The following is a 23,716-nucleotide window of genomic DNA, read 5'->3' on the forward strand; positions in this document are numbered from 1 at the left end:
TGAGGAAACTGAGGTGTGGAGCATTCAGACAGCTTGCCCAGGCTCCCGGGCAGTCTGGGCCAGGCTTGCTGTGATCTGTGCTTTGTTGCAAGGTAGGAGGTTTCCTAATGTCTCATCACCTGTGACAGTCTGAGTCAGTGTCTCTCGGTTACTCCTGGGCAAGAACACGGCTCTGCAGTCTGGACATTGGCAGACCATGCTTGGCCTGGTTTTCTAGTAACGGTGACAGGCTGGCATGAGGCCAGCTCGGCCATCCCCCTGGTGGCTGGAAGGTTCAGGGCTTACTGCCTTCCCTCTGCCCTCCACAAATTGGCCTTCTTGTGCCCGCCTCCTGGTCTTGTCATCATGGGCTCGGCAGGCCGATGGAGCTGACCTGTCCAGGCTCCTGTCCCTTGGAATGAGTGTCTAGTGACCTATGTGAACAGGGGTGTGGGGGCCACCAGAGTTGTGGACAGCTGTTTATTTCACATCTAATGGCCATTTTGCTGAAATGCAATTATGTGCTAAGAAATTGTGAAATCATTTGGCTTAGTTTTGGAGAGCTAGGACATAGCTGTTATTTATATGGTTTACCAAATAGGAATTTGGATTTGTCATGCCATTTATAATTTTACCTTGTCCAAAGTACTCCCTGTCTCCCTACATAAAATGTAATTGGTAGGTTGGGAGTTTGATTTTGAAAATTGTTAGATTAAAGAGTCTTCATATAGATTAAACAGCAATCAAACAAAATTCTGTTTAGTACAACCTTTCCAAGATGCAGCTGATGATCTAATTATATGGGATAACATGATACAATAAAATTCAAAATTCTAGAAAAGAATCTGGGCATTTTCCTAGAGTTAAAACAGGATCCAACCTGAATTTTTACATTTATGTTTCTTAAAAAACTATGATCTGTGGCCAGTATCATGAAAGGATATAAAATGTCATGCATTTGAAATTAAAATTTATTAATTTGCTTTCAAACATAACTGAGTTTAATATTAATTATGAATAAAGTGATGGTTTTATTCATAAATGCAAAATGCCTGTATGTGTATCTATGAAACTTCTATTTTTCTCTTGCAGCGGTGGTCAAAATATAACCATCATGGGCAGAAATTTTGATGTAATTGACAACTTAATCTTTTCTCACGAGGTAAAAGGAAATGTAAGTCTTCAACTGCTTTGTAATAATAGTTATCTTCAAGGATGATTTTTGTTTTCATCACACTAAAATATTTGTTCTTGTTCAGTCACTAGTCATGTTTGACTCTCTGCGATCCCATGGACTGCAGCATTCCGGGCTTCCCTGTCCTTCACTATCTCCTGGAGTTTGCTCAAACTCATGTCCATTGAGTCGATGATATGTTGGGGATACTTTTGGTTTCTATGCTTTTGTGCTATTATGAGGTTTTACCTGTTGCATGATATTACCATCTGTGCTATAATGGAAATAATAAGACCTCAGACTTGGAGTTGCGAGGTGTGGCACAGAGGGAAGAGGAATGAACTTGGAATGACAAGAGCTGCCTTCTTCTCCCTTTGTGATTGTGGCCAGTCATGTTAATGAGACTTATGAACACGTGTGACCATGCCTTCTGAGTGGCTGAGGTGTGGTGTAAAGATGAGTGTTTCTGAGACGAGTAGGTGGTGGTGGTCCCACTGCCCTTAGCGTGCTGCTGTTCAGAGATGCAGTGACCTGCTAAACCCCCAGAGAGCCTGTCACGTGTTTCTCCTCTCGCCCCGTCTCTCTCTGAACTGATTTGGCACCTTCCTTCTGACCTCACCCCCTCTTGCCCTTCATCTCCCCGCCCAGGGGCCTGGCCCCCATCCCCACTCAGCTCTTGCCCCAACACAAGTCACACACAGGCCTTGTCATGGGAACTGATGGATTTCAGAAGCAGGCTGGGGCCACTGAGTGCACATATAAGTTCTTCGTGAATGCTCTCCTCATTCTCTCTTCCCCTTTCTGTTCTTCCTTCATGAGAGATGTGATAACAGCCTCTCAGAGGCCCGGTCAGACCACTTCCTGCCAAAGCTGACAGGCGTGCGAGTGGCCACAAACCTGGCCTCTGCTTGGGACCAGTGTGGCTTCTGGCCTAGATCCAGGGGGCCTTCCTAAGTCCTCCCAGGGCCTTGTCAGGATGCACATCCATGTCCTGATACCCTTCAGAGCCCGTTCCGAGCCTCGCGTTGTATCTGACTCCAGGTCACGTCTCCATGATGTCAACACCTCCTGCTGAGTGCTTTGTATAGGTTGACCCTCTGACGAGAGGCCTTGCTTGCATTTGTAAGTGAACTTGCTCTCCCTCCCAGTGCTGTCCCTGAATCAAGTAGAATTCATTGAGCACCTGCTGTGGGCAAAACATTTTCCCAGGTCCAGGGGACCAAAGAAATAAGAGAGTCATTGCCTTCATGGTGGGAGATGGCTAATTGAGTGGGATGGAAAGCTGAGAGCACAGGGTATCGTTAAGTTCTAGGTCTGCTGACTCTCTTCTGGCTCAGACAGCCCACTGTGTATTTCTAAAGGAAAGGGTAGTTAAAATTGGGCAGATTTCAGCAGGTCTGTGGTGTGGAGCGTGATAGTAGGACTTGGGCAGGTGGAAGCAGGGAAGGAATTTCAGGTACAGAGGAGACAAAGCTACTCAGAGGCCCCTGATGGGAATATCAGTGATATTCCAGCTCTGCTGGAACCAAGAGGATGGTTTGGGAATGAACCAGAGGGATGGCTGGAAAACCACATTGGGCCATAAGAAAGGATTAGACTGAAAATGTTGCCCTTAATTCTGTAGATGATGGGGAGGTATTGAAGATCTTTGAGCAGGGAGTGGTGTGAGGTAAGTGCCCTTTATGAGGATGAGTTTGGCAATGTTGCGTAGGATCATATGTGGAGGAGTAACTGAAAAAAGCCTGAGAGGTCCCTGAGGATGCTCATCCCAGTGTCCAGGGATGCTGGGGAGATGGTGGAGCTAGAGATGACTGGTCATTTCTCTGGCGTTGTCCTTGGAGGGAGTATGTGAATGACATCCTGGGAGTGAGGGTGGAAGGAAGGAAGAAAAGAGGGCCTGAGATGGAATCTTATAGAACAGCTTCATTTGAAGGTGTGAAAGAAAATAAGATGGCCAGTGAAGGTGGCCAAGAAGTTTCTTTGGAACTGCAGAAAAAGAGTATTTCAGATGAGGGGAGCTGGTCACAGGCATGGAAATCTAGAGAGTTGAAAATGATGAGGTTAGGGTGACCCTATCACCAGTCATCTTCCTGGAAGGTATCTTCAGCAAAAAGCCAGTCTGCTGGGGTTACGGCTGTTGAGAAGGGAGAGGCTGTGGGTTTTGTGGTTTTCTTCATGCTGCCAGAGACATGAAGGAGAAATTTGGGGCAGTCGTTTGGAAAGGGGCTTAAAGGGGAAGGGAGGTTTCACTCGTCCATGTCTCAGCACTTTGCATCTGATTTTCTCACCTGTTGCTTCTTTCTACCCTCTTTTCAAAACTCCAATATTAGACAGCAAATAGTAAAGAAGAAAACGCCCCACCTAGCAAATTTCATTTTGTGAGTTTTAGTTGCTCTTCTTTAGACTATTTGTCAACCTCCCCTCTCCCGGCAGCTTTCTCTGCCCATCTCTTTGTACTCCTGAAAATGACAGTATTTATGTTTGCTTATTTGTTTTAAAGAAGCCGGTAAAGCTGTTGTTGTTTAGTCCCTAAGTTGTGTCTGATTCTCTATAACCCCATGGACTGTAGCCTGCTAGGCTTCTCTGTCCATGGAATTCTCCAGGCAAGAATACTGGAGTGGGTTGCCATTTCTTCCTCTAGGGGATCTTCCCCACCCAGGACCCATGTCTCCCGCGTTGCAGGTGGGTTCTTTACCAGTGAGCCTCCAGGGAAGCCCAAGTCTGTAGAGTAGGCCATCCTTTCTGCCTTGTTTCCCATCTTTGTGCTCTTTCTTTCATGGGGGCTGCGTTGTCCCTTTTACTTTTGTTTTCCTCTATTTTTTTTGCCAGGCCTGCAAAGCATTTTCCTCCTTGTGGTTAGTGATTTCTGCTAAAGCACAGACATTACCCAACACAGGGAATTAAGCCAGCAGCATGCAGGCCAGCAGCTGGCCTTGCTGAGGGACCGGCTCCTCCCTTCCTGCAGTTTCCCAGGACTCAGCCTCGATGCCCTGAAGGACACACAGGCGCGTTGGTGCAAAGCCTTCCCCTTTGTCTCACTGACTTCTTTCCAAGTACCCCTTCCCCTCATTGTATTATCTTCTGCTTTCATTATTACTGATAGTGTTAATAATCGTGTTAGCATTTGTTGAGGGCTTTTTTGCGTGAATGTGTAAGCATTTTCACATGGAGAGTCTCATTTAATTTAGTGAGCCCTCCTCTCATTTAGAGTTAATTCAACCCCTCGAGGTGGGTAGTACTGTTATCCCCATTTACAGAGGAGAAAACAGAGGCACAAAGGGATTCAGTTGCCCAAGTCACTTAGTTCCTCAATCCCAGAGCTGAGATTCATTAATGAAGCTGTCAAAATGCTTTTTTCTTCTCCCTCAGGTCTCTGAATATTGTATGGCAAATTACTGCAGATTTTTAGCCCCCAATTTAAAGAGTTCAAAAGGACCTACAAATGTCACTGTGAAGCTCAGAGTCCAGGAGACCGCCTTGGATTGTGGAAGCTTGCAGTACCTTGATGACCCCAGATTCACAGGGTATCGAGCTGAGTCTGAGGTGGACACAGAATTGGAAGTAAAAATTCAAGTATGTCTCTCTCATTCAAGGTGTGGCGGGGGGGATGTGCTCCCCTCAACCAGAAAGGTGTGTTATGTTTGTGAGTTTCCACATGTGCCCAGATTTCTTCATCTTGTTCTTCACAGAAAGAAAATGATAACTTCAACATTTCCAAGGAAGACATTGAAATTACTCTCTTCTATGGAAACAATAAATCATTAAATTGCAGCTTTGAAAATATTACTAGAAATCAAGATCTTACCACCATCTTTTGCAAAATTAAACACATCACTGCTGCAAACAGCATCGCCACCTCTTCTAAGAAAGTTCACGTAAGTCACCTGACAATCTTACCCGTTAGTTTTACCTTATTTGGAGAGATTCTGATAGCTTATGGTGAACAATGCCAGGTTCCTGATCTCCAAAGAAGAGGATTTAGCTTCAGGACCAGGGACTCAGCTTCAGACACTCAGAACTTCGTGTGGCAGAAATTTTGTTACAGTGGAAAAGGTAAAGAGGAAGCTTCTGACATAGACATCAGAAGGGGGTGGAGAATTCCCCACTTGCTAGTCTTTTCAAAGTCTTATATACTTTTTCAATTGGTTACTAACAATAGAAAGGTCTTACCAGACCCACTCCCACAACATACATCTTTTTTTTCCCCCACAACATACATCTTAACATAGCAGCATTTGTTAAGAAGGAGAACCATGTCCTCCAGTAAGATACATTGTTGTTATATAATCATTAGTACAGAACTTAAGGAAAAACATACTCTTGAGCAAGATAAGTTGCTTTGTTGTATAATCATTAGCTCTGGGCTTAAAAAAAGAATAACTTTCTTTAAGAAATAGATTGTTGCCATAACAACTCAGAGCTTAAGGGAAAAAAAAAGTCTTATATGTCTAAGATGAAGGAATGTAGAAAAAAAAAAGTTTGTCCTTTTCTCCTCCTTGAGGGTTCCGGACCCCTCTTCTCCTTGGGGGCCCTGGACTCCTTATCAACCTATCTAAGAATTAACTCTCTCAATTCCTTGGCTAAACCAGAAGCCAAGATAGAATCTTTTGTGGATCTTTGGGTCTTCACTTTAAGTGAAGATAAACAAAGCTGGTATCTCAGGCCCAAGCATTATTTCCCCAAAATAGCTTGCAGAATCCATCCATATGCCTCTTGGAATGGCAAAGCATTGAGCACACCATTGTTTATAATGACAATGTCTTGAGCTTTTGTTCTAGCCATAGAACAGTCTTTTGTTCTAGACTGTAGCATCTGCAAGCAGAATCTCTAGACCCCATTGACAAATGAGCTGTCATTCTTTGCCTGAATGCAGAGGTGACATGTCTTAACAGAAACCCAGGATGGGGTCTCCCCAGCACACTGAAAGTGACCATAGAGGCTGGTGGAGACCAGGTAATCTATAGGTCATGGGCTGCTTCCTTCTCTGTGAAGTCATACTCACTGCATTTAATCTTTTCCTGGACATGTTTGAGGGTCCCATCACTGGTATATTTATGTCCCACAATAAAGACATGAGACCATGGGGAAGGGAAACATATTGGAAACCTCCATTTTTATTGCTCATGCCATATGAGACTGCACAGTTTCCCTCCCAAAATGCTTTATCATCTAGAGTCATAAATAAACAGATAAAGGACAAGAAGAGAGAACGTTAGACTGGAAGGTGAAACAAAAAATGTGTTCATGTCCCAGAGGAACCAGTTAATAGCTGTGTGACCATAGATAAGTTGGCTTTAACTGAGCCTCCCTTGGTCCATCAGTTGTATGGTAAAGAGGGTCATAATAATTATAAAATGAATAACAACAGCTAAACCCACAAGTGCTTCCATGTGTCAAGTTAGTTAAAAAGAGCAAACGCTAGCATTCTTCATTGTTCATGACTCATTCCTGAATGCCTGCACTGGGACATAGGGATGTAGCAGAGAAGAAAACAGAACCCCCCCCCCACACACACAAAGTCCACCTTTATGGAGCTTACCTAATGAGGCATGCAGTATAGAAAATAAATTGAAAGTGTGTTAGATGGTGGTAACTGTTGTAAAGAAAAGTGAAGCGGAAGGTAGGGGACAGTTGTTGCAAGGTCTCTGCAGGTGAGCAGCAAAGGGCTGCCTCTAAAGACGACTTTTGGGGACTTCTCTGGTGGTCCCAGCTGGCACTAGTGGTAAAGAACTCGCCTGCCAGTGCAGGAGACATAAGAGACGCGGGTTCGATCCCTGGGTTGGGAAGATCCCCTGGAGGAAGGCATGGCAACTCACTCCAGTGTTCTTGCCTGGAGAATCCCATGGACAGAGGAGCTGGGCAGGTTGCTGTTCATAGGGTCACACAGAGTTGTATACGACTGAAGCGACTTAGCATGCATGCACATAGCTAACATACTCAGCTATCCCACCTAGCTTGCCACCTCCTTTGGTATCTTGGAGAAAACCATGTTGGGGGGAAAAATGTGTTCCTCACCTCGACTGGGTCTAATGATACTCTTTGTGCTATTAGGTCAAGCTGGGAAACCTGAAGCTCTCTGTCGAACGGGAATCAGTTCTTTCCACCTGGTATTTTCTGATTGGGCTTCCCATCTTGCTAGTGTTTGTCATTTTTGGTAAGTGCCCTGTTTAATTTTGTCAGAGAAATTATTCCCTGGGGCCTCTCGGCAGGCAGGAAGACTTTTCTGCTTTCAGGGGCAGTTTGCTTCAGTTGAGTATCAGTGGATGAAAACCCAAATCAAAACTTAAGGAAAGGACTAATAGTTTCACACTGTGGGCTTCCTAAATATTTTTTTGGGATACTTCATTAATAAAAGGCTGAATTACAAAGATGATACCTTGGTGTTTGAGAAATAATCTACTTTGCTTCACTAAACTTGTGAATTATGATGACAGATGTCCCATTTACATTATTTCCTTGGAATTCCTCTGGGATATGGGGCTCCCGGGACTCGGTCATCTCATCCTGCCTTCTCACCCCAGTAACAGCCACACCCCTGACCCCAGCCCTTCCTTTCTGACAGAACTGTATTTTGGAAGTGTGATCTGTAACATCTATTAAAATGTTCCGCGGCTCATCGAGGCACAGTGATTCCATGGTGGTTGCTCGCTGGATGACATCCAGCCCACCAAGGTGTCTTGTTTGGCTCAAGTAGCATTTTTAAAACGTTGAAGTCACTGACAACATTTTAAAATGAGATGCTTCACGTTCTTTAAAATCACTTGAAAATTGTAAAGACCTGGATCGTTGGATCCTGATGTTCCCATAGCATGGGTTTGCTGGAGCTGGGGAGCGGCTCTGCCTGGAGGGAGGGCTGTGTTCACCACACTTTTGCCACAGACTCAACCACTCCCTTCCCTGGTGGCTCAGATGGTGAAAAAATCCACCTGCAATGCAGGAGGCCCAGGTTCAATCCCTGGGTCAGGCAGATCCCCTGGAGAAGGGAATGGCGACCCACTCCAGTATTCTTGCCTGGAGAATCCCCAAGGACAGGGGAGCCTAGTGGGCTACAGTCCATGGAGTTGCAAAGAGTCAGGCATGACTGAGCAACTAACGCTTCCACTTTTCCACCACTCCCTTACTGCTCCACACAGGCCATTTAACTCATCTGAGGACCTGGTTCCTGTAGCCATTCAGTTTTTGACCTGTGTTTCTGAGCTGCTTTTCACTTTAAGTCTGTTTCCTCTTGTCCTCCTTAAAAAAAGAAAAAAAGAGAGAACTCTTCTCCAGAGCTATGGAGCCCTTTCAATTTCTTGTCTTAGTACAGGCATCGCCTTTCTGATGGTTTTCTGTTAGTAGTTGCTCACTGTTTCCTTCCCTATACTCACTGTCTCACTCACTCATCCATCCATTCATGCATGTGTTTACATGATGTTTATTGAGCACCTGTTATGTCACTGATAACTGTGCAAGACTCTGGACCTTGGGACAGTGAGTTCAGTCCTGGTCCTTTCTCTTGGGGAATTCCCGGTCCAGTGAGGAAAAGATTTATATGCATTGTTAACTAGTCTAATGGAATGAGTTCATTCTGTAGAGACCTTGTTTTGTACTGTTTGTTGATGATCATGTCAGGTATTTGTTAAGCTCTCCCAAGTTGGCCACCACTAGTACGCTTCTAGAATCCAGAATCGGGCCTGATATTTTAATAAGGTCTTGGCTGGTGCCGGCTTTGAATAAGAAGATTACTTGTAAATTCTAAATGCTGAGCTCAAATTTGAGAAATCCACTGCTGTCAGGCAGCTCTCAATAGAACAGTCTCATCATGGAGTCAGTAAACTTTGTGACTCCCTAGGAAGGTCTGATCTCTTCCCGGGCTCTCTGTGACTCTTCTTTCCTCTCCCTTCACTTTGTTGGTAGAGACTGTTGATGCTCTTTAAGGTGAGGAGGGCTCCATTTGACATGTGGCTCTTGATTTCATGGGTACCTGAAAAGCCCTTTAAAATTCTCCTCCTCTTCTTACCACGTGTCAATAGCAGCTTCAGTAAGTGTACCCTTCAGTCCATCAACCATATCATTAGTGAAACCACTAACCACACCTGGCCTAGGGCTGCCACCTATGAAACACCCCCTGGAGATTTCAGCCAGGAAAAAGTCACGACTGGACGGATGTGGCCTTTAGCTCCCTTTGCAGGCAGTGACCTGGGGCTGCCTATAGGGTGGTCTGCGGACCAACGGTCCCAAGCGATGCTTCTGGGAAAGGGTTCCCCAGTCAAGTCAATTTGAGAAGCACTGCCTGCTCCACCATTTCTTGAAGATGCATGATGCATATTATGATTAAGACTGTTGACTATGAAGTAGTCCAGCGCAGAGCTGTATAGTAAGTCCCTACATACAAACCTTCAAGTTAGTGAACTTTCAAAGATGTGAATATGCATGTCAGCCCCTGAATAACGCTTGTACTGTATGCTGTACTTTTCAGGGTACTATACTATAAGAATAAAAATGTGTTTTTTTAATTTTGTTTCTTTATGTACATGTTATTTTTGTTGGAAGTATTATAAACCTGTTACAGTACAGTACTGTGTTAGTTGGGTACCTAGGCTAACTTTGTTGGACTTATGAACAAAGTGGGCTTACAAACCCACTATCGGAATGGAACATGATGGTATGTAGGTGACTTACTGTATTGAATTTTATTTCCTCCAGCACCATTCACATCTACTGGTAACAGGATCCTTTTATCAAGAAATTTCTATTAAGAGAAGAAAAAATTTCTAGAATAGTAAGGACAGTTGACAATAGTAAGGACAGTTGTTACCTATTCTTTTTTAAAAAGAAGCTCCAAATGCTTTCTGTGAGTTACTTCTTGGAATCCTGTCAATATCATAAGGAGGCAGGCACTTTAACATAAGGCAGCCAGGCACAGAGATGCTAAGGAACTTACCTGAGGTCACACAGCTAGTTAATAGCAGAGCGGGGGCATGAACCGAGTGCCGAACTTGTTCAATATACTGCGTCTACAGTGTAGGTTAGCAGCAGAATGAAGTGGAGAAAGAAGCAATATCCAGATGGGGGGTTCTCTGTGGACCACTCATGCTGTCACTTCATTTGATCTATGCAAGTTTGACTCACGTAGCTCACTGTGGATCTGTGGGATTTTTTCTGCATTTAAGGTTCAACTTTATTTCTCCGGGGATGTTTAGAAACATTAAAACAGAACAGAACAATATAAGTGGCCTGTGGCTGTGGGGAGACTTGGCTTGTTTCATTACTTTTCAGCCAGCTGGAATCTTTGGTTACAAGTGAAGGTTATTTGATTTAGTTTTTACTTTGAAGATGAGTAATTTTTTTTTTTTTTTTTTTTCTGTTACATGTGAGCATCTTCCTCTCTAGAGTGACCCCTCACGGGGAATTTTTCTTCTTAGAAGTTCTGCCTCTTCCATGCTAGTCTTCCTTGCTTTCCCTCTGTTACAAGAACTGTAAAAGCTGGTTCTGTTTTTTCCTTTTTGTGTTTTAACCCGTCAATCTCTTGCTGGATCTCTGTCTTTGCAGTGGCCGTGGGGGTGACCAGGCACAAATCGAAGGAGCTGAGTCGCAAACAGAGCCAACAGTTGGAGCTCCTTGAGAGCGAGCTCCGGAAAGAGATACGTGATGGTAGGCTCCAAAATTGTATTTGTAGAAAACAAGCCTTTTTTTATTGTCTTTTTTTTTTTTTTTTTTTAACCCTTACATGGAACCAGCCACGTAAATGAGAACCATTTGTATGATAGAAGACAACTGAACAGCAGGGTCTAGGCCTGGCTTTGTATTTTATTTCAGTTTCTTTGCAGCCAACCAAGTAATTATCTATTGTTTCTTCTTTAATGAAAAGCAAGGTCATACTCCGTGTTAGACAAAACAGCAGAAGATCTTATCCGTTGTTGGTTGAGTTAAAATATTGCTCTTGGGATTCTGTTTCGCAGGCTTTGCTGAGCTGCAGATGGATAAATTGGATGTGGTTGATAGTTTTGGAACTGTTCCCTTCCTTGACTACAAACATTTTGCTCTGAGAACTTTCTTCCCTGAGGTAAAAGAGCATTGATCATCTTCCTAAGGTTGAGACTCGAATAATAATGAAGGTGCTTGTTGCTGTTGTCAAAAACTGGTGTTTGCTTCCAAGGCAGCTGCAGATAATGTGCTTGGTACAGAATAGTGGCTTAAATCTGAGCAGAGCGGGGAGGAGGAGAACTATTAATTGGATTGATGAGGGCAGAAAGCAGTGATGGGTCACTGGCAATTACTCTTTGTCCAGTAACAAAAACCTAGGAGGGACACAAGTTCAGAGTGATGGTTTTTGCTTTATTTTACTACCAGTTTAGAACTGAATTTGTAGCTTGGGAAGTGAGCTAGTTTATTTAAAGATCAATAAATTGTGGGCTGGCCAATTTGTTGTGTTTATCTGCATGACTTCCATTGCAGCCACTGGATTATTCACCATTACTTCACAATTGGAGATGGAAAGTGCTATTGGCCGAGAGACAGGAACCTAGACACGCGTAGAATTTGAGTTAATAGCAGCCATTTTTAGCGATGTAGAGTTTTACGGTTCTCTTCAGCAGTTATTCTTCAGCTAATCCGTTGGTGTCACCCTCATTTAGCAGAAATAGCTGCATGAGATGATTAATTAATTTGTTCTAGGACTCCGAGGTGTAGTCTCCTTAACCCTTTGGGTTTTCAGTCTCACGTTCTCACACCTCCATCTTCTCACCCACTCACACAGCCTTCCTCATTCACCCTCCTAAGTCTTTGGCAACGTACACTCATCCTCCTCCCATCACCTGCCCATCCTGATACCCCAGTTCTTCCATATTGCCCTTTTATCATCCAGAACTGGTGACCACATTAAGGCTTAGCCGCTGGAACACATCAACACCAATTATCAGATTTAAATCTAGATTCCTAAGCAAAGCCAGAAATCTCTCCAGGCCAAAAGAGAGTTTGTATTACTTTACCAGCAACTTCTCAGCTTCATTTGGCCAGAAGCCTAGAGTTCAGAAACCCAGACACAGGCAGTAAGCAATTTTCAGTTTCTCTATCATTCTAGAAGCAGACACCGTGATATGTGATGCTGTGTCTGGAGGTTGGGGTACCTCCATAAAACACCTACCATAATTTTTTTTTTTTTTTTTTTTTTGTCCAAGACCTTAGTGTTGTAAATCAAGGAGGCTAGAAATAAGACCTTAACTTTTTGCACTTGTATATATTTTTAAAGTTATCCTCCAAGAATATCAGGCACCGAGACTTACCGTTTGGCACCCCTCCATTTCCACGGCAGAACACCGCCTGAGGAGGGGAGTTTAATTCCCTGAGTCAGGATGACTGTGCCTGGCCTCAGCAAAGGTTGCACCACGAGTCCTATTTCCCAGCTATCTGAGATCCCCATTAAGAATTTAATAGCAGTAAAATAAGAGATTTATACCATCTGCAGGAGTACTATGTGGGCTTCTATAGTTAATGATTGCCCTTGAGTGCTGAAGAGAGTAATCTGTGGCCTGCAAAAAAAAGTTTTCCTGTCTTCTAAATTCAGTAATCAAGAGCAAGATTGAGTTGAGGAATGTAAAAGAACACTGTTGTGAGTGTTTTTTTAAAAAAAAAAAAAATCCCAGAAATAATGCTGTATTATCTTAAAAGAGAGACTTTTGCAAGAATACAAAATGATTTAACTCAGGGTTCTGTAACATCTCAAATGAGCTGGGAAGACCCGGGAAAAGCAAGCATACATTTGTTAGAACCCCGTTGTGAAGACCTGAGTTAAAATTGAATTGATAATAATTAAGAAAAGATGTGAGAACAGGGGAAGGTATTCTATGATGACAGCAGTTGAAATGCATTCTAGACTTAGAAGTCCCAGTGTTGAATAGGCCCTTCACGGATAAATCTGGGCCACATCCTCTAGGCCTGGAAGTTGGGAAGTGGGGAGAGAACTTGAGTGATGAATACCTACTCAATAACAACAGGCAAAATCCAGAGGAAAAGGTAGCTTCTCAGAGACCAAGTTTTACCAACTCCTAGTTTTTTGCTCTGCTAGTTGGGTTTTTTTGGGTATAGAAGCCTTGCTTTAAATTTTATCGGCAACTTTGTTTTACTGAAAATAGAAGACATAAGGGTAAGCAGAGTATCTAACCGCTTGTAAGAGAGGAATTTGAATGAAAGGAGGAAGGAGCCTTTGAACCCAGGGAGCCAGAGCAGTATTTCCCTATTTGAGGTCAAGAATTAATCTGTTTAAATTGCCTATCGACATAAGGTTGGTTCAGCAGAAAAATATTAGGAACTAGAAAATGCAAACCTGGGGTCTGATTTTTCTGCTTGTTACTAGCAGAGAGTATAACCAAAATAGCCTGAAATCGTCTGCTTGGGCTAACAAATTTGAAAATATAAGGCAAAAATTCTCTACAGAAGGAATTCACTTTAATATAACTTACGGTTTCAATGATTACCAAAACATTTAAAAATAACAGAATATTTAGATTTATATTTTCATCCTATTTACTCACTGTTACACATCATGCTTTTTAAAATTTAATCATTTAATTCCAGTATGATTTATGATACATTAACAGAAACTCAAATTTCAAAGTTTATATTCAGGGTCTACACAGAGCATAACACTTTAAAATATTTTTAGAAACCCGCAGGGCAATGACATTGTGGTTTAGTTTGCTGTTAAGTTAGTGATTTAAAAAAAAAAAAAAAAAACAATAATGATAGCTGATGTGAAAACCTTACTATGCACTCGTTTGTTTTATTTTCACACCTAACCCATGAGGTGGGAGTCATTATTGTTTCCATTTTGCAGATGAGGAAAGTCAGGTTCAGAGAGGTTGAATGACTTGTCCGAAATCATGTGACCAGCAGGTGATAAAACCAGAACTGGAACCCAAGTCGTTTGACTCCAGATTCTAGCTTTGAGCCACCCCTCTCCGTTCAGTCTTGAATAACATTGTGTATTGAGACAGTAAATACTTCTAAGCGAAGACTTGTATAAACTTACCAATACAACTCAGTATTTATCCTTAGAAGGTAAATGGCTTGAGAAGTGGTCTGTACATTTGCATAATCTTCTTTTCACCACCACTTCTTTAACTTTTGAATCAATTCTTTTAAATGCCTTCATCTGTCAAAAAATGGGATTGATGCAATGATAATTATTCTTGGAGGCTTTCAGAAGTCACTGATGTTTCTTCAGAGCTGGATAATTATTTATTATGTAGAGAATATGCAGTGAGCATAAGCCCAGGGGCTCTTCAGATTAGCAAATAGTATCTCTATTAAAACAAACTCAGGTTTTATAACAAAAAAACACTCTTCATTTCCTTTGGATGTTATGAATAATAAAAGTGTCTCCTTCCTCTCAGTCAGGTGGCTTTACTCACATCTTCACTGAAGATATGCATGTAAGTCTCTAAGTTTTCATTTTTAGCCCATGACTGCCTGACTTTCATAGTGTCATCATCACCATCCTCATCATCTCCATTATTATTTAGAATTGTTATTGTGGGTGTTTGGGGATCACAAATTTGATATTAAATAATTCATTGTCTTGAAAACCCATTGTGGATCTATTTTCTAACTTTTAGTTTATATATTTATATTATATTATATATTTTTTCAGAACAGAGATGCCAGCGACAAGAATGAAAGTCTCACAGCTTTGGATGCCCTAATTTGTAATAAAAGTTTCCTTGTTACTGTTATCCACACTCTTGAAAAGCAGAAGAACTTTTCAGTGAAGGACAGGTATCCATCAATTTGTTTATATTTTGAAAGTGATTAAGTAGAGAGAACAAAACCTGAGCCTCTTATTTTCTTTCCAAACTACAGCCTGAACTTGGTGTCTGAGAACCCGCATCTCTCAAAAGGTTGACTGTTTGGGTGGCCATGCAGTCCTAGTGTCTCCATTTCAGATCACAGTGCCCTAACACAAGTTCTATTTTGAAGAAACACACACATGTGACCACCCCCCAAAAAAGCACCCTAAAAAACCCCAACACCAAGAAAGAAACATGAATCCTGAGTCACAAAAGCAGAAGTGCTGTTTTCTATTTTTAAAACACTCTGAAAATTCAGGGAAGACATTCACTTCTTTTTACCGCTCTAGTTTGAAGTTTTAGAGCTGAAAAACATATAAAATGACCTGAAGTTAACATTGATATGTGGTTTTTATGGATCGAAGGCTAAAGTAGTTGAAACCTAGATGTTAAAAAAAAGCACCCACGGGGAAGCACCCCATTAGCACCCCATTGCTGGGCCCCTCATGTTTCCTTGGAGACGGCTATCAACACCAAGCAAGCCTGCAGATGATGGTTAACCGTAATTAACCAAGGCTTTGTTTTTTTCTGTTTTTTTTTAATGTGCTTTTTTTCCATCATCTGTGTATCTTTTTTTTTTTTTCTTTTTATTGAGATATAATCGACATACAGCTCTGTAGAGGTTTTAGGTGTATAGCATGATCACCACAATCTGATCTCTCTTTCTGAGTTTGAGTCTTTTTTCTTTCATATGCCATATTTAAGTGAGATCATACAGGATTTTTCTTTCTCTATTTCATTTCATGTGACACCCTCGAGATCTATCCTTGTTATTGCAAATGGCAGGATTTCCTTCTTTTTGTGGCTGAATATTATTCCATTGTATATAGGCACCACATCTGCTGTACGCATTCATCTGTTGATGGACACTTCCATGTCTCGGCTGTTGTAATCAAGGCTCTGTTTTACACAGGTGTCTGTTTGCTTCCTTCTTAACCATTGCCCTGCAAACCAAGCTAGTCTACCTAACCAGCATCCTGGAGGTGCTGACCAGGGACTTGATGGAGCAGTGCAGTAATATGCAACCTAAACTCATGCTGAGACGCACAGAGTCCGTGGTGGAGAAACTCCTCACAAACTGGATGTCTGTCTGCCTCTCTGGTTTCCTGCGGGTGAGTGTCGCATCCCTTGGCAGTGTCAGAAGTAAGATGATAAGCAGTTATTTTCAGCAGATGCCAGGATAAGTCCTGCGTTCTCCATGGTGTCAGTATTTAACTGCTTTTAGTCTTGGTCTTTACCAGGAGCACATGAAGGGGAAGAGAAAATTTGCTTTTGCTCTGACTGGCCTGTGCAAGTATAATTCATTTAGAATTTCCTCAGGTAAGACTTCTCTCTTCTTAAAAATTGTATCATAAGAAAATCAATGTGAGACCTACCCTTCTCACAGATTTTTAAGTGTACAAAGGTGTTATCTGTCAGCACACTGTGGTACAGTAGAATTCTAGAACTTACCTTACGTAACTGAGCCTTTATACCCATTGGCTTTTGCATCCATCTTCACATGGTTAATTAACACATGCTGACTGGAGAGAACACTCCTTTCTTTCTTTTTCCTTCTTATGCCTGTGCTGTGTGGCGTATGGGATCTTAATTCCCCAACCAGGGATCGAACCCATACCTCCTGTACTGGAAATACAATCTTAACTACTGGACTGCCAGGGAAATCCCTGGGTTTCAAATACTGATGAAAACACACACTTTTCAGAGCCTCTGAAGCATCTGGGAAATTGCTGTTTATCTACCACTACACTCGCTGTGAGCTAATGACATTCAATTCCAAGTGGTCATCTCATGTGAAAGCAAGTCTCCAAAGAGCCCCCCGCCCCTTGAGTTCACTTCATGAGAGTTGCTACGTGAATATGGTTATAATGTAATCGAATCTTGGAATCTTTTCTTATGTGAGCTTTTCACAGATGCCATGGGTGAGAGGGAGTGCCCGGAGCCTGCTGCCTGGTCTGAGTCTAGACTCTACCACTTTCTGTAGACCCCAAGCAGCTTTTTAGACCAGCCTGAGCCTTGAGTTTATAACCTGTAGAATGGAAGAATGTTTTAGGGCTGTTCTGAAGCATAGATGAGAAAATGTTTGCAATTGCTTGGCACTGAGTAAGCACTCCATAAATTGTGCCCATTATTATTATGAAATATTAATAGGAAAAGAAGTGTGTTCTGTTGAACCCAGTCTCCGTTCAACCCTCTGAGGCCCCTGGTGCAGGAGGTTCTTATCCTTCTTTAATTTCACCAGCCATCCAGATTCCAGCAAAACTGCATAATTGTGTATTTGTAGCTGGTTCCGAAATCTAATTAAAGTTTGAATAAGATACACTGCTATGCCACAGGTTTTAACAGTGCTACTGAAGTTTAGATCCAAAAAGCAGTGCCTTAAATAGACTATGCTTAGAGTTTAATGCAATCTTACAAGTAGAGGCACAACATTTTTTTTTTTCTTTACCAACTCTTTTCTCTCCCAAGGCAATACCCATTTATTAAGATTAATGAAATCTGCCTTCTTTTCTGTTTACTTGGTATAAATCATCATATGCTTTGGGGAGACGTGGAACAGTTATTTCTGGGGTGAATATTTTTGGCTCCCTAGCTTCAGCCACAGCTGCTTCGAAAGAGGTAGCAGGACCCTCACCTAGTTCCTGGGTCTGAGTCTCAAAAGGCGTCTCCTGGCCCACCACTCACTAGTGCCACTGAATCAGAGACTCACGGTGAGGTCTGGTAGCCCAGGTTCCCAACTCCTGCAGGTGACTCCATCGCCCTGCCTTGGAGAACCTGGGAGAGGAAAGCAGAAGGAGCACTGGCCTAGGAGTCTTGGTTAGACGTTCATCTCAGCCCCAACTCGCTTTGTGGCTCTCTGGGTATGACCCTTTCCATCTGGGCATCTTCCCCCTGAATGAGGGGCCTGGTCATTTGTTTTGAACTCCTTTCCAGTTCTTTCTTCTGGGACCTTGTGATTCTTATTCTGAGCCCTGGAGGCCTAGTGAAAGCCTTGCCCTTACTGCTCTTGGGTATTAAAAAGGTCAGGAGTCCCCAGTGTCTGGGCTGTGAGCCCAAATGGCCCCTCTGAGCAGAGGATTCTGCATCAGGATTTTGCAGTGCCGATTCACGAGTGTCTTGAGCATTTGGGGTAGGGAGGGGGCAGTGTGCTCCCTGGGGAGGAAGTGGCATTCAGCCAGTTGGGCGATGCTTTCATTTTCAGGGGAACAATTCCCTGTGGTGTAGAGGGCCTGATTTCCCCCTCCACATGCCCAAGAGGCATAGGGCTCTGATGTCCTCCTGCCCTCCCTACCTCCCCATCCTGCCCCAAACATTTGCTTGGGTGCCATGAGTTCTGTGACCTCCACGTAACTTCCTCCTCTGTGCCTCCAAGGCCCTGTGGGTCAAGTAATAATAATAACTGCCATTTCTTGAACGGGCCAGCCACTATGCTAAGAGCTTTGCTTCCTTTTTCTCATTGAACCCAATGAGGTGAGGACCTTTATGGCCATTTTGCATTCCGGAGACTTGGGGTGTGCAGAAGAGACGAGATTTCTCTGCGCACAGATCCCACAGCTCTGTGATAGCACCAGAGAGCTCTTAGTCAGCCCGCTTCCTGCTTCCGCAAGGGGGAGGCTGCCTTCTTCCAGGCTTAGGAAAGGATGCAGGATGGGGTGGTGAGTGAGATCACAGGTGCAGAAGCCTCAAGCTCAGCTATGGTCAGAGAGGCTGGTCTCGTGAAGGAAAGGATGGTGGAAGGGCCAACCTTAATTCCCAACACAGGACGGGAAGGGTGGGCTCAGTTCCATAAAGGAGGCTCTGAAGGCCGGCTCTCCAGGAGCTGTGTGCATCCTGGTCTGCGTAGGTTCTAACACAACTTAGAATTTGTGTTCAGTGGTGACAAAGAAACCTCATGGCCTCGTGTTTTCCTAAGCCAGCCACGCATCAGAATCTGCTGGGAAGATGTTAAAACTACCAATGCTCAGACCTCTTCTTTAGAGATCCACATCTAAAGTAGAATCCAGACATCTGAGGTTTTCTTTATAAGAGCCCCAAGGGATTCTGGTGATGATTCTCCAGTTTTTGAACCACGGGTGTGGGTAACAATGCCAGATGAGATGTTACTTATCTGAGTCTAGCTGCATGCAGACTTCTGGAGAATTCTGACTAAAGGGCCACTGAGTCTGGAGCTGTCGCACCACACAGCCCAGAGGAGCCTACTGGCCCCCTAACACTGACCTCTACAGAAGCCTCCAGCCCCCTCCCAAGGGCGCTTATCCCCAGCTCTGATGTGGGCTAGAGGCAAAGAGAGAAGTGAGGTTCTAGGTTTGTGGTCAGGACATTACCTAAGGGGGTGGAGGGAGAGAGAAGAGAGCCGTGTGGTTGTGAACCTCTAAATAAAGGAAGTTTCTCATGAGAATTGAAATGTTGAGTTCTGGTCCCAGCACTCTCCCCACCTGGGAAATTTTTGAACATTCCAGCCCTGTCCTACAGTAAGGAAGCAACTAGAGGCTATGTCAGCAGGGGAGAGGGAAGTGGTGCGGGACCCCGGGGCGGGTAGGGCGGCACAGGAGAGACAGGAAGCCAGGGACGGAGGAGGGATGTGCCCCTGCCGTCAGCGTAGAGGATGGTATGAGGGCTGGTGGGGTGGGATCCCAAGAGGCTTCAAAGATGTCTTGGTTTACCTGTTCAAGGGAAAGCAGGTGAGAGATTCGGTGAAATCTTCCTTTCCTGGCCAGGTGCATTGGCTGTGAAGCTTAACTTTGTAAACTGGGACTTCAAGCCCTAGTCACGTGATTGGCTGCTCATCATCACTGAGGCAGTCTGACTTCCTGGCTTTGGCCCTGATTCTTTCCTCCCCCTCAAATTCAGTTTAATAATATCCTTTTGATCACGGATGGCTTCTTTACTTCGTTTATTTTCTACGCAATAGTCAGCCCAGGGCTACATGCCTTGGGAAGCTGCCTGAAAGCGCAGCACACAAGCCTCCTGCTTTTGGGCTGCTCTGAGTCCACTCAAGCACAAAGTGGCTGCAGATCTGAAGCATTTCTATAACCGCAAGGGTAGATACCGTTGATCTAGGAAAAAAAAAAAGTGCAGGAGGAAGTTATCAGAATGCTTGGGAAGATCCTTAGAGTAATGGAATCAGATCTGGCCTAGGGAAGGAGGTAGGGTACCTCTGTGGCCTGTTACAAAGGTGCCCAGGTGGGACCATGAAAACTGGGTCCGGGAAGCCCTGGGGGCTGGCTTGCTTGTGGGCAGAAGAGGCTACAGATTGTGTAACTGAAGGCCACTTCCTTTACGAGAAGCTGTCAACACCAAAATTTCCTCCTAGATGAATTTATAAAATGTTCTTATGTTTATTTTAGTTACTAAGGCCAATCATCCTGCCATTTGTTTTCAATGTGCTTAAAAGGGGCAGTTAAAGAGGAATGTAAATAAAGGTTAAACCGCCACGAACTGTTCTTAGGCCAACTGGTGAGAGTTAGGCTGATGTAGAGAAGCTTACGCTTAAAAGAATGATCAGTCTGTGTACTTCATGCTATTATCAACTGTAAATACAGTGAGAGAAAGTGTGTTTGTGTGTGTGTGTGTGTGTGTGAACACATGTTTGCTGGGGAGAGGAGGCAGCTTCCTGAGTTTTGCTCCCAGTCCTAAGTAGAGCAATATGTATTTTCTTGAGAGTTTCATGTTGATTGTTAGAAAACACTGCCTCCTGTCTCTTGTCGTGGTGCCATAAACTGAAACTTTAATTCTTTGGAAAGTACAGTGGATTCTGGCAAAAACTGTCACTTTTGCATCTTTTTCCAAGGAGACTGTTGGGGAGCCATTCTATTTGTTGGTGACAACTCTGAACCAAAAAATAAACAAGGGCCCCGTCGACGTAATCACTTGCAAAGCGCTGTACACCCTTAATGAGGACTGGCTGTTGTGGCAAGTTCCAGAATTCAGTACTGTGGTAAGTCTGCGATGAAGCTGGTGGGGTAGACAGTGTATGTGGGGGGTGAGGGGAGAGTGTCACTTGAAATGATATCATTACTACTGTGAGAGGCCTCAGACTTTTAGTTAATTAAAAACAGTAGTTGATAAAATATTAACACGTGTTCACATAATAGATTTTAATTACTCTGATTGGGGAGAAAAGTATTGTAATGATGCCTGGGGTACTCATCAATTTCCAAAGATTTTAATATCAGGATTGCTTATAGCCTTCAGCATCATCAAAGGAAATGCAAAGTACTCCCTATTCAGCACTTAGAATTGCAATCAGAATTTCTCAAACGACTCTGCCCTGGAAGACAATGTGTGAAGATGTATTTCAACCAAATTGAGGCCGTCTTATTTTAGAACGATAACATAAGACAAATTCCACTGTATTCCCCCTGCAACCTGACGCCCTTACTTTATTTTCATGGATTAGTTACAAATGTTTGGTGTCATGCATTTAATGTTCTGTGATCTCATAGATATTTTTAGAGGAATGCTGTAAATCATGACAGTAAGATGATTGCCTGGCTGCTGGAGGGTTTCACCCATTTAAGAACTTCCTTTTCTCCCATCCCCACTCCACCCACCCACCTTCTTCCCTTCCTTAAAGGAAAAGAGACTAATTTTTTTTTTTTTTTTGCACAGTCAGGAATTTTAGGGAGTCAAGCGTGGCAAGTATCTCCAAAATCACTTCAGATTTTTCTGTGCTTTTCTGTTAACAGAGGCTTGAAAAAGAGATGGCTGTGTTTTGGGTTTGATCTTTGGCTTTATGGAGATTCTGAGCTGCTCACAATCTCTTGAGTGGGGAAGGAGGGAAAAAATTACAGTGGGGTTTTGGTATTTCTCAGTAAAAGGGCTGAGTCTCCTGTGGCTTTGCTGTGGATGGCGAGCGCCGCAGTGTCACCCTGGAAGAATCTATCCGTAATTGGAGAAGGCACCACGGTGCTGTAGTCTATGTTCTGGTTGTGTCCTCGGGGGGGAGAATAGTCCCTCGGTAAGCTCTTTGGAGTTCTTGGTCATTGCCAGGTGGAGCTCACCCTCTGCTGAAGACACATGTCTTCAGTGCTCCCATCCACTAGGTGGGAGGCTGGGCAGAGGGTCACCAGTTCTGACTTCTGTCTCTGCTCCCATCTATACCCGAAGGGTGCAGTGGCTCTCCAATGTTGGCATATATCAGAGGCCCCTAGAGAGCTGATTAAACCCCAGAGTTTCTAATTTAGTAGGTCTGGGGGTGTGACCAGAGAACTTGGCATTTCTTAAGAGCGTTCTGCAGCTACTGCAGTTACTGATAGAGTGGTTACTAAGTGTAGACTCTAGAGCCAGGTGATTTGAATTCTGCCTCTGCCTCTGCCTCTGGATAGCTGTGTGACTTTGGGCAAATTTGGAAACCTCTCTCTACTTCCATCTCTTCATATGTAAAATGAGGATGGTGATCATGGAGCTTGCCTATCTCATGGGTGTCGCAAGGATGAAGGGTTGATATTCTGGGCTTCCTTGGTGGCTCAGATGGTAAAGAATATGCCTGCAATACAGGAGACCTGGGAAAAGGGAATGGCTACCCACTCCAGTATCTTGCCTGGAGAATTCCAGGAACAGAGGAGCCTGGAGGGCTACAGTTCATGGGGTTGCAAAGAGTTGGACAAGACTGAGCAACTAACACACACACATACCACACACATGCACTTAGACCATTGCTGGACACATGAGTGCCCTGTAAAGAGTTATTAAATTTAATTTAAATCTCGGGCACTTGTTAGAAATGCTGATCCAGACACACCCTTTCCTGGGCCTTCCCTTGGGACTAACTACATTTGACTCTCTGGGGATGGAGCCCAGGGCACAGATAGATGTCTTAAATGCTCCAGGTATTTCTGATGTGCATCTGCAGGAAGAACCCCACTGGTATGTTGGGAGAATGAAAGATGAACTTGCATCAGAGCCCATTGACGCTCCTTTCGCTGATTCAGGGTTTTGTCTTCAGACCCAGGGCCTGGGTCCTACCTTGAAGATGTTCATGCTTTTACTTTGAAACATTTTAGGAGCTCCACAGGTTCCCAAAGAGAAATATTTGCAAGTGAATCTAGGTCAGGGGAAGCCAGCCTGACAGGAAAGAGGAGAGGAGAGGACAAGATGGAACTGGGAGTGGGGAGGACTCAATGCCTGGAGCAACTTTCGAGGCCTGAGTCCTTTCTGATGCTTTACATCTGAACACTTTTTCCCCTTTCATTTTGAAACGTTATTTATTTCACAGTCAATTAAGACCATGTGTTTCTGATTTGTTAACACTCAACTCATCATCAAAATGTTTCTTGATGTTGAAATTTGTGTCGACTCTTGGATTCTTTTTTTCCTCTGTAGCCCCTGGGGAAAAGGTTGATGGAAAATTATGCTTTCAGAAATCCACATAAATCTTCCTTTTTGAATACGGATTTGCCGGTAGATAGCATTGAGACTGAGGAAGGGGCGGGCCTCTTGTTCCTAGGGCCCTTGACTTTAAAATTGATTTTTAATACCTTTTATTGGACCTGCCCCAAACCTCTTTCATGGTGAATGGTTATACTAGAAGCTCCAGAGAGGCTTGATCCGGTCTGTGCTTGTGTGACAAAATGTTAGCAGAAGGTCAATATAAAAAATTTAAGGTTTTTCATTTCCTTTCAGGCAAGTCCCCTCAGCCTTAACCATCATCTTTTAAATTTTCTTCCTTCCTCTCTCCTCCTCCCTCCCCCTCTTTCTCACTTTACCCCCACTTCCCCAGGCTTGTACATACACC

General features: G+C 43.5%; 1 protein-coding gene across 1 annotated transcript in view; it reads left to right on the forward strand.

The window, feature by feature from the left end:
* PLXNC1 (plexin C1) overlaps positions 1–23,716 on the forward strand; it is a 152,912-nt gene that overhangs the window by 92,251 nt on the left and 36,945 nt on the right. Inside the window, exons 12-21 of the mRNA XM_061125822.1 lie at positions 1,072–1,153; positions 4,523–4,726; positions 4,843–5,028; positions 7,205–7,307; positions 10,685–10,786; positions 11,095–11,198; positions 14,527–14,565; positions 14,784–14,908; positions 15,893–16,091; positions 20,771–20,917. Coding sequence (XP_060981805.1) covers positions 1,072–1,153; positions 4,523–4,726; positions 4,843–5,028; positions 7,205–7,307; positions 10,685–10,786; positions 11,095–11,198; positions 14,527–14,565; positions 14,784–14,908; positions 15,893–16,091; positions 20,771–20,917 — 1,291 coding nt within the window. The remainder of the gene's footprint in view (positions 1–1,071; positions 1,154–4,522; positions 4,727–4,842; positions 5,029–7,204; positions 7,308–10,684; positions 10,787–11,094; positions 11,199–14,526; positions 14,566–14,783; positions 14,909–15,892; positions 16,092–20,770; positions 20,918–23,716) is intronic.

The sequence above is a fragment of the Dama dama genome, chromosome 3 (genome assembly GCF_033118175.1).
Source record: "Dama dama isolate Ldn47 chromosome 3, ASM3311817v1, whole genome shotgun sequence".
Classification (NCBI taxonomy): domain Eukaryota; kingdom Metazoa; phylum Chordata; class Mammalia; order Artiodactyla; family Cervidae; genus Dama; species Dama dama.